Below are 16301 nucleotides of genomic sequence, written 5' to 3'. Positions count from 1 at the left end.
AGAACCACTGACCTAGGGGACTCCCAAAGTGTGTTGCAATGCCTTAGGGCTGCAGTTTTCAAACTCTCCAGGAGTTTGAAACCAGCAGTAAGTTCTTGCAACAGAGGGGAGGGAGGCAGTAGGGGTGGTGGGAAGGCAGCAACGCAATCCCCAGGATCACGCTGCTCAGGGGGGCTGCAGGGACTGGTTGTGCACCCACCAGTCCCTGCAGCAGCCTTCCCAGGGTGTGGGGATCCCTGCACATGCGCCTGCAGGGCTCCCCAGGTCAGGGAAAGCAAAAGTGGAGCGATCGCACGCTGTCTCCGCAAAACCAGAAGTGGAGCACGATTGCTCCACTTTCACTTTCCCTGACCTGGGGAGCCCTGCAGAGCATCCCAGTGCATCCCAGTCCCTGCAGCCCCATCAGAAGTGAAAGTGGACCAATGGCACTCCTCTTCCGGTTTAGCGGAGGCAGGGCGCGATTGCCCCACATTCACTTTGGAAGCATTGGGGAGCCCTGTGGACAGTTGCGCAGGGCTCCCTGCACCCCCAGGAGGCTGCAGGAGGTAAGTACAGCCAAGCCCCTGAAGTGATCCTGGGGATCGTGCCGCTGCCTCCTCCCTGCCTCCTGGTTGCCCCCGCCCCTTAATGGCAAAGAGCCCAGGACCCACAGGCTAGGGCGTTGCAAATTCCCAGTCTGAAAATCTTTGCCTTAGGGTGTCACAGCGCACTCACAAGAGTGCCATGGGATGTCCCCAGTGGCTTCTCCTACCTGTTCCACCCAGCACTGTTATCTTGGATCTCATGAAATCTAATGAGATTAGGACACCACCATCTTGGATCTCACAAGATCTTGCACCCAGCTGCCGGGGGGGGGGGCACATTGTAACCCAGGTAAGTTTGGGAACCACTGACCTCGGCTGACTGGCAGCAGCTCTTCAAGGTTTCAGACAAAAGTCTTTCATTGCCCTACCTTGGAGATGTTGGAGATTGAACCTGGGACCTCCTGCTTGCAAAGCAGGTGGGCCACTTCCCCTAACTGGAGCTCTTACCTGTCGCTGCTTCAGAAAGTCAAGAGCAATCTGGACATTCTGCAGTCGGTGGAAACGCATCCGGCCCTTTTCTCGTGGCTGAAAAACACAGACAGCTGTTTCAGTTCAACTGTCCCATCAAGCAGAAGACATGAACAGATCCCCAGCTGGCCCATATGCCCACAGCCTTTCTTCCAAGGAAACCAGGACTCCACATGGGAGACAACCCAGCTACCCCACAGGCAAGCCAACACATTTCAAGGAACTGGGCAAAGGTGGCTTCCCACCAAGCCATGTTTCCATGGCTTTGATCAAATCATAAACCAAAACTCCACAGCTCAGTCAGAAGGGCCAAGGTGTTTGCTATTTTATTTCTTTATTATTGGATAACACCTTTCTATCAGTAAGGGCACTCAAGGTGGCTAAGTGCTTGCAAATGGGCAATTGCACCAAGCAAGGGTTAAGCTCTCGTTGCAAAAGACAAGATAATTGGCCAGAAGAAGACAGAGAAAAATAACCAAGCATTAAAAAGAAGTCAGCCACCAATGGCTGTGGTCCCTTTTTGCAAATGCTGTGCACCACGCTCAATAGGCAAAGCAAGGGTTATTCTACACAATGTCTAGCAACATGCTAAAGTAACTACAGCAGACCTCCTGTACTCTGTGTTTTAGCATATAAGCCAGACATCTCCAAACCGCAGCCCCTGGCGCACTCAATGATTTTGTCCAGGTGCAGCATGGTAGTGACAAAGCCTTACTGTTAGGGTGCAAAGTGACCCATTTTCACACCGTGAATTTGCAGAGCGTTGCACTGGGAAGACGATTCCGCTGCTAATCGCCCCACAAAGCTCTGCACCCAATTTCCCAGCAGAATTGTCTCCCCAGCGCGAGGCTCTACACATTCACAACACAAAAATGGGCACTTTGTGACAGGACAGTACAGCTTTAGCACTGCTAAATCGTCAAGCGCACAGGATCTGGCCCAAGGGATGGGAGTTTGGAAGGCCCTGATGTAAGCCATGGTACCTAAAATGGAACTTCCATGTACCACCCAAGACAGGTTTTGCAGCTAAAGACCATGCTCTTCAGGAACATAAAACAAGACCAGGAAAAATCTGAAAAAGGCAGGTCCCCTCCAGTCTGGGAAGTGGCCGCATTTCAAGTTGGAAGCCAATAATTGTCAAAACAGATCTCTTCAAGTGATTCCAAAATCCCAAGGGTGGAGATGGAAGTTGAATAGAATGGACCAGTTCTTGTCTGCTTAAAAAAGTACAGGGCACACCTCTGGCTTGCTCTTTAAAGAGAATCTTGTGAGTTTTACCCCCTTCTGCTGCTGTCCACACCAAGGTCATGCCTCACAAAGGAAGCTTTTGAGACCTAATTGCATGACCCACCAAGCTGGACATGACCACCAGCCCTGAATAGTAGTTCACCAATGTCCTATAAAGCTTCCAATCTTTGCTGTCTGCCTGCGATGGCAAAAACAGGATTAGCCCCAGTAGGTCACAATTGGTGGGTGGCATTCAGCTTGTCCCAAACCTTGTAGCCTGCTTTGGCAAAAACAGGATTAGCCTCAGTAGGTCACAATTGGTGGGTGGCATTCAGCAGTCCCAAACCTTGTAGCCTGCTTTTGTGTGCATCTGTAATCCTATTCCAACTCTGAACTGAAGACAAAATGCCAGAAGTCATAATAGATATGGCAGTGGTGGCTAATAACTTGAATTTGTTATGGGATAGCTAGGCTCTTCTCATTGGAAATGGACAGCACGACCAACATGTTCCAACTGGAGAATGACAGTTCGGCATCAGGCCCTGATTCTGAACTGGTTAACTGTCAGTGCCTTTGAGGCTTTTGTACAGCAACACCACAGCAGTGAGGAGGAGGAAGAGATAAAGGGCAAGAACGAGAAAGTAGTGGAGAAAAAAGGAAACCAACCCAAACGGAGGTCAGATAGCAAGAAAGTGCAAGGAGGGACTGCCGTCAAAAGCGAGAAGCAGTTTCAAGCTAGAGAGAAAAACATGGCCAGGGTCAGGCCATCCTGAGGCAGCCATCCCAGGTGGTGGGTTGTCAGAGGCATCTGCCACCCACTTGTGTCCACTCACCTCTGCCACTCAGCTCTCCCTCCTCGGATTCAGGTAGAATAAGAATGAGGAAGGGACAGAGATGCACTGCCCCACTCCCCCCCCTCCTTCTTGAACATGGGGAGAGGGAGGAGGAGGAGGAAGGGTGGCAAAGGCTGACATATCATCAGCTAAAAGGTAGGGCAACGGTTCCCAAACTGTGAGCAGTGGCTTCTGAGGGAGCCAAGGAAATAGCGGAATTCTCACAAAAAGCCCGCTGTCCTATACAATGTACTGCATAGGACTGTAGCCCTAATGGGAAGCTGCAACCAATGGCCCAGTAGGGTCAAGGGAGTTGCCAGTCAAAAAAATTTGAGAATCACTGGAATAGGGAGCAGTGTTGTGTGCTGCCTCAGGCACCATGAAGTCTTGAGTTGGCCCTGAACACGGCTTCTGTGTAAATGCAATTATTTTACCCTCTTCAGTGAGCAAACCACTTCAAATTCACAGGAAACCAATTCTTATGCACAAAGATACTGTACTATTAAACCCCACCAAACTCTCTCTCTTTCTCCCCTGCCCCAGGGAGGACAGGGCTTAAACCAAGAACTGTTGGCTCTTTCCCCCCTGGTTCCCCCCCCCAGAAGGGTGCCAATTTCTCTACCCTCCACAACCCTTTTGTCTAGGAGAGGCAGAGAATCATCTACCTGCACCCAAGAGCCAGGCTCCCCCATTCCTGCAGGAACAATTCAAGAAGAACAGTACAATTTCACACACAGGCAAGCTGAGAACACGCAGAGTTCATTTTTTGCTCTCCGGCAATGCAGCTATATGCACAAGGCAGCCCCTCTGCAGGGGATAATAGCGTGCCCAGCCCATGCAGGGAAAAAAGGATTGCTTGACCCAACCGCCTGTGTAATAAAAGGTTATTTTCATACTTGTGAGGCAGTGGAGAAATCTGACATTTTGATGTGCTTGGGGTACATGTACGCATGCTCACACATGTGCACATACATGCCCAAGGACCATCAGTAGTACTCAGGCAGAACATCATGCATTCAAACCATGTGGGTTAGTATTACTCACACATTGGGCTACCGGCACCAGAATACACGCACAGATAATCCAGGAAAAGAGTGTGTGTGTGTGTGTGTGTGTGTGTGTGTGTGTGTGTGTGTGTGTGTGTGTGTGTGTGTGTGTGTGTGTGTGTGTGTGTGTTAAACACAAACAAAATACAAAAACCTGTGGAAAGCCATCCTGGGCCTTTGGGAAGAAAAGTACTTTGTTCAGAAGAGTGTCAAGTGTGTTTTGAAGTTGAATAATTTAGCTTTTTCGCAAAAATCTGATTAGAGTGCATAGCACATTAAAAAGAGGTGAAACATCATGTTTTCACACTCCCCTCTCCGTGAAACTTTGTTTTTAAAAGGGATTTTAAAACGAAGGTTCTCCAGACTCTTACTGCACCTTATTTATTTTTCGCTTATCTAGATCGCCCTTCCTCCAAGGCACTCAGGGTGGTGTATACGGCTCCCTCCCTCCTTTTGCCCTTGCAGCAACCCTGTATGCATGAGTCGTCCTCTATACCTGGTTCCTTAGCAGGTAGCCCAAAGGTCACAGCGGGCCCTTCAAGCTTCTCCAAGAGGTCTACCCATCCTCTCCACTTTTGCTCCTCATTTCCCCTTCTACTCAGGATGGGGACAGGGATGGGGGCTCAGTCCAAGCTGCTGGTTTTCTTTTTATGATGCTACCAATATACAGATAATATGCCTGCAGTCCCTGTAAGAAGCTACAGCAGGTGAGAATGAGGGCAGGAGGTGTGGTCTAGAGGTCGAGCTGCTGCCTTGCCTGAAAAAAGCAAAGCAGGATCAGCTCAGGTCATGCCTTGGATGGGTGCTTGGAAGTCACTGGCAAGGGATGTGGACTGGCAAAAAATGGGTAACATCCTGAGAACCAGCCTGAGATGCTACAGCTGCCTTTGGAAGCTTGGAAAGCCAGGATGACAATTGCACCATGAAGGGAAACATCTAAAGCAGTGTTTCTCAAACTATGGGTCGGGACCCACCAAGGGGGGCTCAAGCCAATTTCAGGTGGGTCCCCATTCATTTCAATATTTTGTTTTTAATGTGTTAGACTTGATGCTACCATGGTATGTGACTGCATTTGGGGAAATGTGACAGACCTATACTTTTAACAAGCTACTATGTATATTCTTTTAACAATGTAAATAGGACTTACTCCTGCGTAAGTGTGGGTAGGATTGCAGTTTAGGATTGTTAAAAATTTTCCTGCTCGATGATGTCACTTCTGGTCATGACATCACTTCCGTGGGTCCTGACAGATTCTCATTCTAAAAAGTGGGTCCCGGTGCTAAATGTGTGAGAGCCACTATCTAAAGAAATGGAGGATTCTATGAATTTATCTCATAGAGTTAACAGTTGTAAAAACTGTTTATGGTCAGCCTGCCTATGCAAACCACCTTGAGTCTATGAGACTAGAGTCTACTAGTAAGGCAATAAATACTGTAATAATAAATATATAAGCAAAAGGTCAAAACAGGCTGCGGCCCACTTGAAAAGGATTTTCTACCATCATGCCCAAAGTCAATCCTTTTTGATGCAAAGCGGTTTTGAACACTTAAACTCTCAATCCTACTAGTCATAACTAGGAAGCAAGGCCGAATAAGTTTGAAAGGACCTAATTTTCACAAGATGTACGTAATGGAATATAAGGCAGGTGAAGAGAACTGGCTGTTGATTACTGTGGGAATTAGTTCTGGCCAAAGATGAAGACTGATGCTGTATGACAGCACCTCCTCCAGCTACCGGCAACCAGAATGACAGATATGCATACCAAGGAATCAATGTGATAACTCAACTGATAGTCTTTCCTGGCTACCTTACTTCAGGCAGAATTATACATGTACTGGAAAAAGGGAGAGAATGTTCTCCCTCTCTCCACACTAGAGCCAGGGTTGGCCCATCCATGAGGCCAATTGAAGCAGTTGCCTCAGGTAGGAGGTTGGTGGGGGGGGGGTGCCTATCTCTGCCAACCTACTTGCCTCCACTGGTCCTCCTTTTCCTTCCATTCCCTGGATTGGAAAAGAGGGGGACAGAGAGGAAGAGGAAATGTGGAGAGCAGGAGAGTAGAGCCCTGAAGTGTGGGACACATCATTGGGTAAGGGGGGGGCAGCACTTGGCACACTGCCTCAAGGGGTCTTGGCCGCATTCTGATTGGCAGGAGATTCAGGAAGGATATATTCAAATAGCACAACATTAATGTATAGAATTTGCTACTACAAGATGTGGAGAAGGTCACTACATCAGGTGGCTTTAAAAGGGGATTCGACAACATCATGGGAGGTCAAGCCTGTCCCTGGTTACTAGCCATGATAATGATATGAAAACCGGTTAAGAGGCAACCCCTTGCGAACTGGTTAAGGGCACAATCCTAACCAGGTCTACTCAGAAGTAAGTGCTAGTGTGTTCAATGGCTCTTACTCTGAGGAAAGTGAGGTTAGGATTGCAGCCTAAAAGCACTTTTTCCAGTGGGTGCTCCTCTTTTATTTAGCAGGGGGAGAGTAACTGGCCCACCTTACCCCAGCAGTGTCTTTTCTAGTGGCTGTCTGCTGGGGTTCTTTTGCATCTTTTTAGATTGTGAGCCCTTTTGGGACAGGGAGCCATTAAGTATTTGATTTTCTCTGTAAACCGCTTTGTGAACTTTTTGTTGAAAAGCGGTATATAAATACTGTTAATAATAATAATATGCTGCATCAAGATTCAGAGAACAGATGGACAGTCAAATCTTACCAAACTCTCTGAATGACGATGCAGCGGTGTCATCTGTTCCTTTCCCCCAGGGTGAACCCCCTGCCATTGGTCAGCTTGGACCCATGCCAGCAATTTTACTCATGCAAGTCCGCATTGACCAGTGAAGGTGGATCAAGCCTGGGACAGGGGTTAGGATTCAATGGGCACTGCCACGACCACACCCAGCCCCTTCCTTATCCTGATCCAACCTCCTCCCTGCCCTCCTCACCTCCCTGTTCCACCCATCCCCTGCCCTATTCCACCTCCTCCTTTCCACTCCCTGCATAGTCTTACTATTGGTGGTGAGAATCTAGTGTCCATTGTCACATGGACCCAGTCGCTCGCTGCTTGTGATAGTGGCCAGGCCATGCTCACCAGCTCTGTCATGCTTGTGACAGCCATACAGCTGTTTAGACCACTGGAACGCTCGTTCCGGCAGCATGAACAGCCTATAGGATTGGGCCATGTGTTTCTGACTACCAATCACATGGGAGCAATGGTGGGAGACAGTGGGAGATGACATCGTAAGTTTCCAGTGGGCTTCAAAAAGACATCTGGTTGGTCATTGCAGAGAGGAGACTACTGGACTTGATGGGCCTTGTATTCTTATCACTGACTCTCTTTTTTTTTTTTTTAAGTGTTACATGAACATTCATTGTGCTTCTTCATTAAAAACAAAAACTAAGGGCAAAACTTCAATGGGGATGGGGAAGAAAGATACTTGTTTGTGATAACTTGGTCAGGGGGAGAGGGAACATCCAGTAGCAAGAATAGTGAGCTTTCTGCAGCAGTCAGTTTTTGTCGTATCATAACTGACCCCTTATGTTTAAACTAAAGCTGAGGTTGCTCCAGGAGCAGCCCCACTGCTTTAAAAATATTGTGTCTATCTTCATTCTTGGAGTGTAAGTCAGATGTCCCTGGCTCAAATTGCAGATTCCCCAAGAACAAAGCTTCTCTCAGCCTCTACACATACAATAGGGGGCTAATCAAACTGGCAAACATTACAAAGCTAGAGTAAGAATTACTGATATAACTAGAGGTGTTTGTTTTTCACAGATTTTGTGATTTGAAAATAAAATGAAAGAGGCCGAAAGCAGTGTTCTATGTTTTGATTCTCATTCCAAGTTCTCATTTTTCTTAATTTTAGAAGTGTGCTAGGTAGGTGATATAGGATCAGCAGATGCAACCAAGGTATTATTTCTAACTGGAAAAGAAACCTATTTTAATTTCTGGAAAACATCTTAAATACAAAATGCGGTGTTTTGTGTTTTTATGTCATTGTTAAAAACAAACACCCCTAGATATAGTGTATGTAACCGTCCACACATTTTTTTGTGATGATTCCTCATTCATTTTTTAACTTGCACTGTAAACTGCCATGAGGTTTTTTATCTTTAGAGGTGGACAGACAGAGGACAAGTTTCCAAAATTAAATCAGTGCTGTTATTTGTAGTTCTGTCAACAGACACACCAGCATGAGTCAGCCTGAAATCTCAGGTGCCACCTGGATTATCTGAACGCGCACCCAGGGCTAGTTGTGGTTAACGCTGCTCCGAGGAGGGCATTGACCTACTGCGTCACTGTCCTCCTCCTCCTCTTCGCTGCTTGTGCGACACCAGGATGGCACTGTCACCAGGCGAAGAATCTTCTGCCCTGAGGGTTCCTTTTGCTAACAACCACGGCAGACAGACAACAACAAAAATGGGAGAAATGGCACATACATACGCAAATACCACACACACAAAATGCATGGGAGGAAGAAGGGGGAAACACAACAGACCAGTGTCCCCCTCCTCCACTCAAAAACAAAAATGAATGAATCATGCTGGATGTTTCCATTGCAAACATTCACTGGAAGGGACAATTGTCTCATCTCCCTTACATCTAGGGACAAAATTCTGAGTGAAGCCCATCACCTTTATTTTCCAAATCAGTTAACAGTTCCTTCACAACATATTTTACTAGGCAACCTAAATAGACCTCTAGCTGCCTGCAAGTAGGATGACTAGTTCGCATTCCAGGAAAAAAAGCAGAAAAAAGTGTCCCAGGAATGCTGCCCCACATCTATTGGCTCCTCAGTTCCATTCATGCAACTCTGCCCAGTGCAACATATGAACCTGAGCATCAGAAGTTGCTCTATAATAATTCAGACCACCAGCCCAAGCTCAGAATTGTCTACTGGAAGCAGCTCTTGAGGGTTTCAGGCTCAAGGGTCTTTACCAGCCCTACCTTGAAACTTATTCCAGGAAAGACAGAGCACCATTTGGGGTAGGAGTTAGAACCTGTTGCGGGTAAGAGTTGCACTCCATCTGGAGGAACACTCAGACACTGAGTAAGCCCAGTCTGGAAGCTTTCATAGGGGCCAGGATCAGCTGTTCTGACTTAATGCTATTCAAGAGGCTTTCTTGTTGGCCTGGGTTGGTCTCCCCAAAGTTCCTTTCTTTGGCCAGTAGTGAATCCCTGCCTGGCACCCTTCATCAACCATAGTTTAGTTCCTACTGAAATTTTGACTCCTGGCAATAATGGAACCCCAAGACCAAGCCATCAAGGCTGATGCATGACCTAATCCTACCACACATATCATCTCAAAAGGATTGCTACACCATTATACTTTGACGGGATCCAGGACACCGGAACTTTCAAATTAAAAGAAACAAGGAAAAATAAATGCTACAAAACAAGTGGGTGAAATAAAATAAAACAATGAACAGATCAAAAGCTTAAATAGTATTTCCCTGATTAGGAGTTTGGGACAAGGAAGGCAATCCGCTCCCAACAAGAAGAATTCCTTCAACTACTAAGCACAACTGGAAACTCACCAGTTTGACGCCTGAAAGGACCTCCAGCAGGGAAATGAGATTGTGGCCATCACGCAAGTCCTCGTAGAGGTCATTGATGTGCTTGCGCACCTGTGGGACAAAAGCAAAGGAAGAAATCTGTGCAAAGTCTTCGAGTTATTTTCTGATCATTTCAGGACAACAGACAACCTGAAGAGGCACCTCCTGGTTCTCGGTGGGTGGGTGGGTTTGTCCACCCCAAGATCACATGAATGATGGTGCTATGTGTTGCAGAACTGAGTGATGGGAGGTGCTGGGGCTGCATCCACTAATTACTGGAAATCCTAATGAGCCCTACCCCAGAAGTTTCATTTCACATTTTAAAACCTTTTCCTTCTGTCATAAGGACTAGAAACATGAAAACTTTTTATTTTAATGAATACTACAAATCCCAGGGTTTTAGTGCTTGTACACAAAACAGCTCCTAGGGTATTCAAGCATCAGAATACACAAAACTTTTCAAAATGGAACATTACACTATGGGGCCAAAAATATGCAAGCTTAAATAGCCCTGGTTTGCAAGCAAGCCATAATCAAGAAGCAGGCCACCCTTACCTTCATTAGGTGCTTATTCACCCATTTGGTGAAAGTCTTTTTCTGGACCCGATCCCGTTCATCTGTTAAGAAAAGCACAGACAGATCAAGGTTAGCATTTCAGTCACCTGGAAAACAAAGTGCTTTAGAAGCCACCTGCCTTTGTCCTCAGGAGAAACAAGAGACAGGCCCACAAGCTTACTAAGCGAGAGACCAGAAAGCTTCCCCTGTCCACCAAAGAGTTCACCACGTACCCTTTGCTGCCTTTCCCAAACACACAGGTTTTATCAGATACATAAAACTATTGCACCCGGCTGTGTTAAGGAGGAGCCCACCTGGAGTCTTAAACAATACAGGTAATTAACAGCTTATTCTTTCACTATATTTTGGTTCATTGGATTTTAGGGATTTAACATTTATTTTGAGCCTTCCAGCTCAGTCCAAGGACACCTAGGGAGCATCATGTTTTCCTAACAGCAGTGGACACCAGTGCAGCATTTTGACTGCACCAACACCAGAGTGTAAAGGGCTCTGCTCCCAGCTGATCTTGACCAGGTATTCATCGATTCTCCAGGGCAAAAAGCTTTGCCTTCCCACCAAAACTTGGATTCCCTCCTTTCCCACATCTCAGCAAAAGAACACACAATCAAATGGAAGAGAGTTACAGACCTTCCAGTCCACAACCTCCAATTGTGTAAGATAAGACCATCTGCACACCCCAGAACAATCTAGAGCACAATGTCCCATGGGTGAAGAGTGGACATTGCCTTGCAAGCAAGCCATTGCCTTGTAAATAGCTCCCGGCAAATGAAGCAAGCAAGCCACAACGTATCACATCACAAGGCACACCCTCACTCCAAGAACACTAGCCAGTTTGTGCTGGTACAATATTCCTTCCCCACCCTGAGTGAGAGCAGCACCTCATTATAGAAAAGTTTTTAATGCCCTAGATCAGCAATTTTCAATCATTTTCATCTGGTGGCACACTGACAAGGCACGAAAATTGTCAAGGCACACCATCAGATTTTTGGCAATTGACAAGGAACACCATGCTGCCAGTGGGGGGCTCACATCCCCCATTGTCCCTACTAATAAATGACCTTCTCCCAAATTCCTATGGCACACCTGTGGACCACTCGTGGCACACCAGTGTGCCACGGCACAGTGGTTGAAAATGGCTGCCCTAGACTATGAAAGGGAATTTATTCAGAATTCGACTGGGAAAAAAGATCAGAACCAAAAGGACTAGATATTTTAATTGGGTTTTCCCCAGGGCATTCCATTATTTCAATAGGTAAATGGGAGGAAAACTAGAGGAGTTTAATACATGAATGTTTAAAAGGCCAGTTGCTATGCGCTACTGGCTGTCATATGTTTATTTTCGATAAACATACATATTCATTCTTACACAGGGGTGTGTGTGTGTGTGTGTGTGTGTGTGTGTGTGTGTGTAAAAATGAAAAAAAAATTACTAATGTCCACTAGGAAGAATATCCAGTTTTGAATATCCAGCTTCCTCCAAATTACTAACTACATTTGTCTGTCAGAACATACACAACACAAAACAATGAAGAAAACATCACAATTGTCACACTGACCATCGTCATCCCCCCTTAACATCAAAGTCAGGTGATCCCACACCAATTGATCCAGAACCCCAAAATACAGACAATGGTATCTGTAAACTTAGGAGGCTCCCCAGATACACAGAAATATATTAGCTTAGTGGTTCTCACATATTTAATGCCGGGACCCTCTTTTTAGAATGAGAATCTGCCAGGACCCACTGGAAGTGATGTCATGATCAGAAGTGACATCATCAAGCAGGAACATTTTTAACAATCCTAGGGCTACAATCCTTCCCACGCTTACCAGGAGTAAGTCCCATTTACTATCACTGTTAAAATAATATACATAGCAGCTTGTTAAACGTACAGGTCAGTAATATTTCCCCAAATGTAGTCACATACCACGGTAGCATCAAGTCTAAAATATAATATTGCAACAAATGGGGACCCTTTTCCCTTGCTACCCCTTGTATTATTATTATTATTATTATTATTATTATTAACAACAGTATTTATATACCGCTTTTCAACGCAAAGTACACAAAGTGGTTACAGAGAAAAATCAAATAACGAATGGTTCCCTGTCCCAAAAGGGCTCACAATCTTAAAAAAATGAATGTAATCCTGGAACCATATCTCAGCAAGCTTCCGATGCCATCTCTCTTAATTTTTTTAACCTCCTCCTCAAAATCCACATTTGCTGGGAACTTCTGGACTTAATCCCCTAGTTTCATTCACCATTGCAATCAAGCCTAAATAATCATATATGAAATCGCTTGTGCTTTATCAGCCTATTTCTGTTTCTGCTCCCATTCAGCAGAGGAACCTCTTCTCATTCTATGCATCCCACACACACACAAGTAGCATAATCATAGTACCTGATGGGGTCACGGGTGGGCAAGGGGAGGAAATTTGTCTGCTTCAGTCCCTAACACGTTAGGGTGAGGGTGAGAGGGATTTGGGTTGGGAAGATGCATGACATGAGATTAAGAACCCTCTCCTTCCCACACTTCACAAGGTAGTCTCAGAGTCAAAGGGCATGATACTAAATGAGGCTGGCCCAAGATCCCCCAGGGCCCCCTGTGGTAATATGAAACAATGCTGCCCCCTCCGTTACCCAATGGCAGCCAGCTCATATTGCTCCCCCTCCTACTCCTTGGATTTGAAAATGAGGATGGGAATAGAGTGGAAGAGGAAGTGAGGATAAGAGAGAGGTGGGCTAGAACGACTCCCCTTCCTTGCACCCTTCCTTTTCCATTCCCTTCTCTGTTTTTAAAATCCAGAGAGGAGGAAAAGTGATGGAGTGGACAAGTAGAGGACACGTGTGTTCACTGGCAACACTTCAGGCATCCATCTCATAGATGGGTTAGTCCTGGATACTAGTGTTCTAACTCAGGTGTGTCTAAACTTTTTGGACGAAGGGCCGCATCAAATATCTGGCACAGTGTCAAGGGCCGGAAAAAAAAATTAAATATTAAATTTAAATACATTAGAGATGGAACTGAGATGAATGAATGAATGAATGAATGAATGAATGAATGAATGGGCTCAAACATCCAGGATTTCTCCAAGCACCAACACAGGCCAAGAAATAAAGCACACAGTTAAATAGACCGCCATTCCCCCACCCCACAAGCAAAACTCTGGTTGAGTTTGGTCAACTGGGCCACAGGCTCTCAGGGGATCAGAGGCTGGCCATGGGCCAGACAGAGGCTCTCCGTGGGCCACATCTGGCCCCTGGGTCAGGGTTTGGAGACCCCCGTTCTATCTAAATGAGCACTAGCTGGGATTCACATACTGAATTCCAGTTTTATGTTAGAAGTATACCATCCACTCAGAGTCTGTACCAATATCTACATTGCAGATAAATTCTTTGACTCCCATGCCTTCCCCTTGCCTTCTTTTTCTCCTCTCCCCTGCTCTCAACATTTTAAATTGCAAGCTCCTTGGGGCAGGGATCTAGCTTTTCATCTGCTTGTGCCGCTACGAAAAGCTCAATGCACATGAATGCCACTACATAGACAATCACTCTGCACATCCCTGAGCAAAACCAAATCATGTAGTTCCCTCTCCAGTGCAAACTCATTCCACTTCGACCTTTAGCATCTTGCGTAATCAGCACCCAGGGACAGCAACAGAACAGGAGGAACACAATCCACTGCAATTGGCATGGGACAGCCTTTGTATTCAGTAGCTGCTCAAGGTCTCTCCCCCTAGGAAGCTCTGATTAAACTATCAACAGAGGTATTTTCTTAGTGGGTGCTTGCAGGGATGGCCAAGCATCTGCAGATTAAAAAGTAACAAGTCCTGACGTCTCCTCCCCACCCCACCACTCGCAGTTGCTCTCTGGGGAACAAAGTACTGTTTATTATGGACAGCCTTTTCAAAACCCTTCCCATAATATTCCCCATGATGAGAATAGAGCCATAAAATGCTGGTACAATTTTTGACTGAAGATGTGCCAGGCTGCCTCCTGCTCCTTTAATCAGGGCTGCAATCCCAACAAGCCCCGTCCTCAGGGGCTTGCAGGGAGGTGGTTAAAAATCTTTCCTAATCTCACTGCTCCCAAACGGCTCACCACAATGGAGCTCAACCCAGTCAGAGCCACACTGTTTTGGCAAACCCAAATACAGGAAGCAAACCGAAGAGACACCTCTGGCAGGCAACATGCAGGGAGCAGGCGTAGATGTCTACCACAGTAATGCAGTCTGCGCAGCTGGGCTGGATGTTTCCAAGGCAAGGCTGGCCCATCCATAAGGCTAACTGAGGCAGCTGTCTTGGGGACTGGTGTGGCGGGGGAATACCTGCTTCCACCTGCCCACCTCCACCACTTTCCTCCTCCTGCTCTATAGGTTTGAAATGAGGAGAATGAAATTAGAAGTGTGGGAAAGAGCGGAGAGGTGCACAAGAGTGTCAGAGAAGTTCCAGCCCATCGCTCTCCTCTCCTCCACACTTCTTGTTCCTTCCCCGCTTTCTTTTCAAATCCAGGAAGCAGGAGGAAGAGGAGCAGCAACAGACCCACCACTGAGCACTAGAGGCAGCATTCAGGTCTTGGGCTGGCTCTACAGACCCTCCCCCAGTTTCTAGCAATGGCCACCCGAACACTCCAGCAGACAGGGAAAGTCTTTCATACCCACCAACTGAAAACACGGAGAAAGCAACAAATCAGACCCAAGTCCCATATCGGACTGTAGTCCGTATGACTGCCTGGTGATGACACAACAAAACATCCATTCTAAGCCCAGATATGCTGGGGCCGGGGCAGAAAATCCAAAACTGCAGGACACCCACCCTCTCCTCTCCATTAAGAAGGAGCCCAGCCCCTCCAGGTTGTCCCCTTGTCTCACCCCACCGAAATGAACCAGACATGTGCACCAAGTGTTCGTTTGAATGGCACGTGCAAAAGATGAGACTGTGCCCCAGTTTTAAAGCCATTCTGACCAGCTCCCATTCTAGTGCCCAAAAGCAGCTGCCTTGACACACCCCTTATTGGAGCCACCTCTGTTCCAGTCTGGGTTGAGAGACATTTTAGGGCATCCAGAGACAACAATCATGCCCTCCCAAATCTGTCCCCCTCGGCTGCACGAGTATCAAAAATCACCTTTACCGGAACCCTTGTCGGGATCCCCACTGCTCTCTTCCTACACTCAAGTCTGTCAAGCAGAAAAGGGTGAAGCAATGCATGTGTCCCATTTGCAAGGCAGAGAAGAGGAGAAAAGTTTCGGACTTCACTTCCACCAGTAAGCAGATTCAGTGGGACTCGCTCTTAAGAAATAAGACTTTGACGCAGGCTGCAAGTCTCTCCACTTCTCTCCCTGCACCCCAAAAAGGAGAAATAGGCAGGGCCATACTAACCAATGCAACACATCTGGCACACAAGGTGGGCATTCAGCTTCCTCTCCTCTCTGTAAAACTGCCAAATGGCACTCTCGGACCCCAGCAGCGGCAGCTTTAAGTCCTTGGTCTGCAACAAAAAGCCTTCCATCTTCCTGTTTCCCTTGCGGGACGCTATCTTCAACGTGTTCTCCCAGACCCATGCAGTCACCACCAGTTTCCCCAGCACGACTCCTCCCACAACTTCCTACTCTCTGAGATAGAGAGAGAAAGAGAGAGAGCGCATGCGCTCTTGATTTCAGAGCATCACTCCAGAAAGGGCCCACAAACTACAGTGGCTGTCAGTAGTGATTCTGAGGGGAGCTCCGTGGTTTTCTGTCCCACAAGTCAGCTCCGTGGTTTTCTGACCCACAAGCAAAGGGGGAGGGTCATTTTGTGGTGCAAAACAAAATGCTTTCAAGAAAGCAACACCACCATCAGTTCCGGCAGACAGCGACGTAAAGCAGATTCCAGCGCAACCAGCAGGCCTAAGTCCACATGGACAAGTCACAGCAGTGCAAGGATCCTAGAAAGGCTCTGCTTCACGCACAACAGACTTCACCCAGCCAATCCAGTATCTTGAGTGCACAGCCTCCTTTCCACAGGAACACCC

General features: G+C 46.8%; 1 protein-coding gene across 1 annotated transcript in view; it reads right to left on the bottom strand.

Annotated features, from left to right (window-relative positions):
* Window positions 1-15894, bottom strand: part of MACF1 (microtubule actin crosslinking factor 1) — a 270575-nt gene extending 254681 nt beyond the window's left edge. The window contains exons 1-5 of the mRNA XM_066638188.1: window positions 15671-15894; window positions 10269-10330; window positions 9696-9785; window positions 8450-8545; window positions 1032-1109 (exon numbers count right to left, since the gene is read on the bottom strand). Of these exons, the coding sequence (XP_066494285.1) occupies window positions 1032-1109; window positions 8450-8545; window positions 9696-9785; window positions 10269-10330; window positions 15671-15800 (456 nt within the window). The 5' untranslated portion in view covers window positions 15801-15894. The remainder of the gene's footprint in view (window positions 1-1031; window positions 1110-8449; window positions 8546-9695; window positions 9786-10268; window positions 10331-15670) is intronic.
* Window positions 15895-16301: the final 407 nt, after the last annotated feature.

The sequence above is a fragment of the Tiliqua scincoides genome, chromosome 10 (genome assembly GCF_035046505.1).
Source record: "Tiliqua scincoides isolate rTilSci1 chromosome 10, rTilSci1.hap2, whole genome shotgun sequence".
NCBI classification, from domain to species: domain Eukaryota; kingdom Metazoa; phylum Chordata; class Lepidosauria; order Squamata; family Scincidae; genus Tiliqua; species Tiliqua scincoides.
The sequence above is the reverse complement of the archived record's forward strand: the minus strand, read 5'-3'. Positions and strand labels throughout refer to the sequence as shown.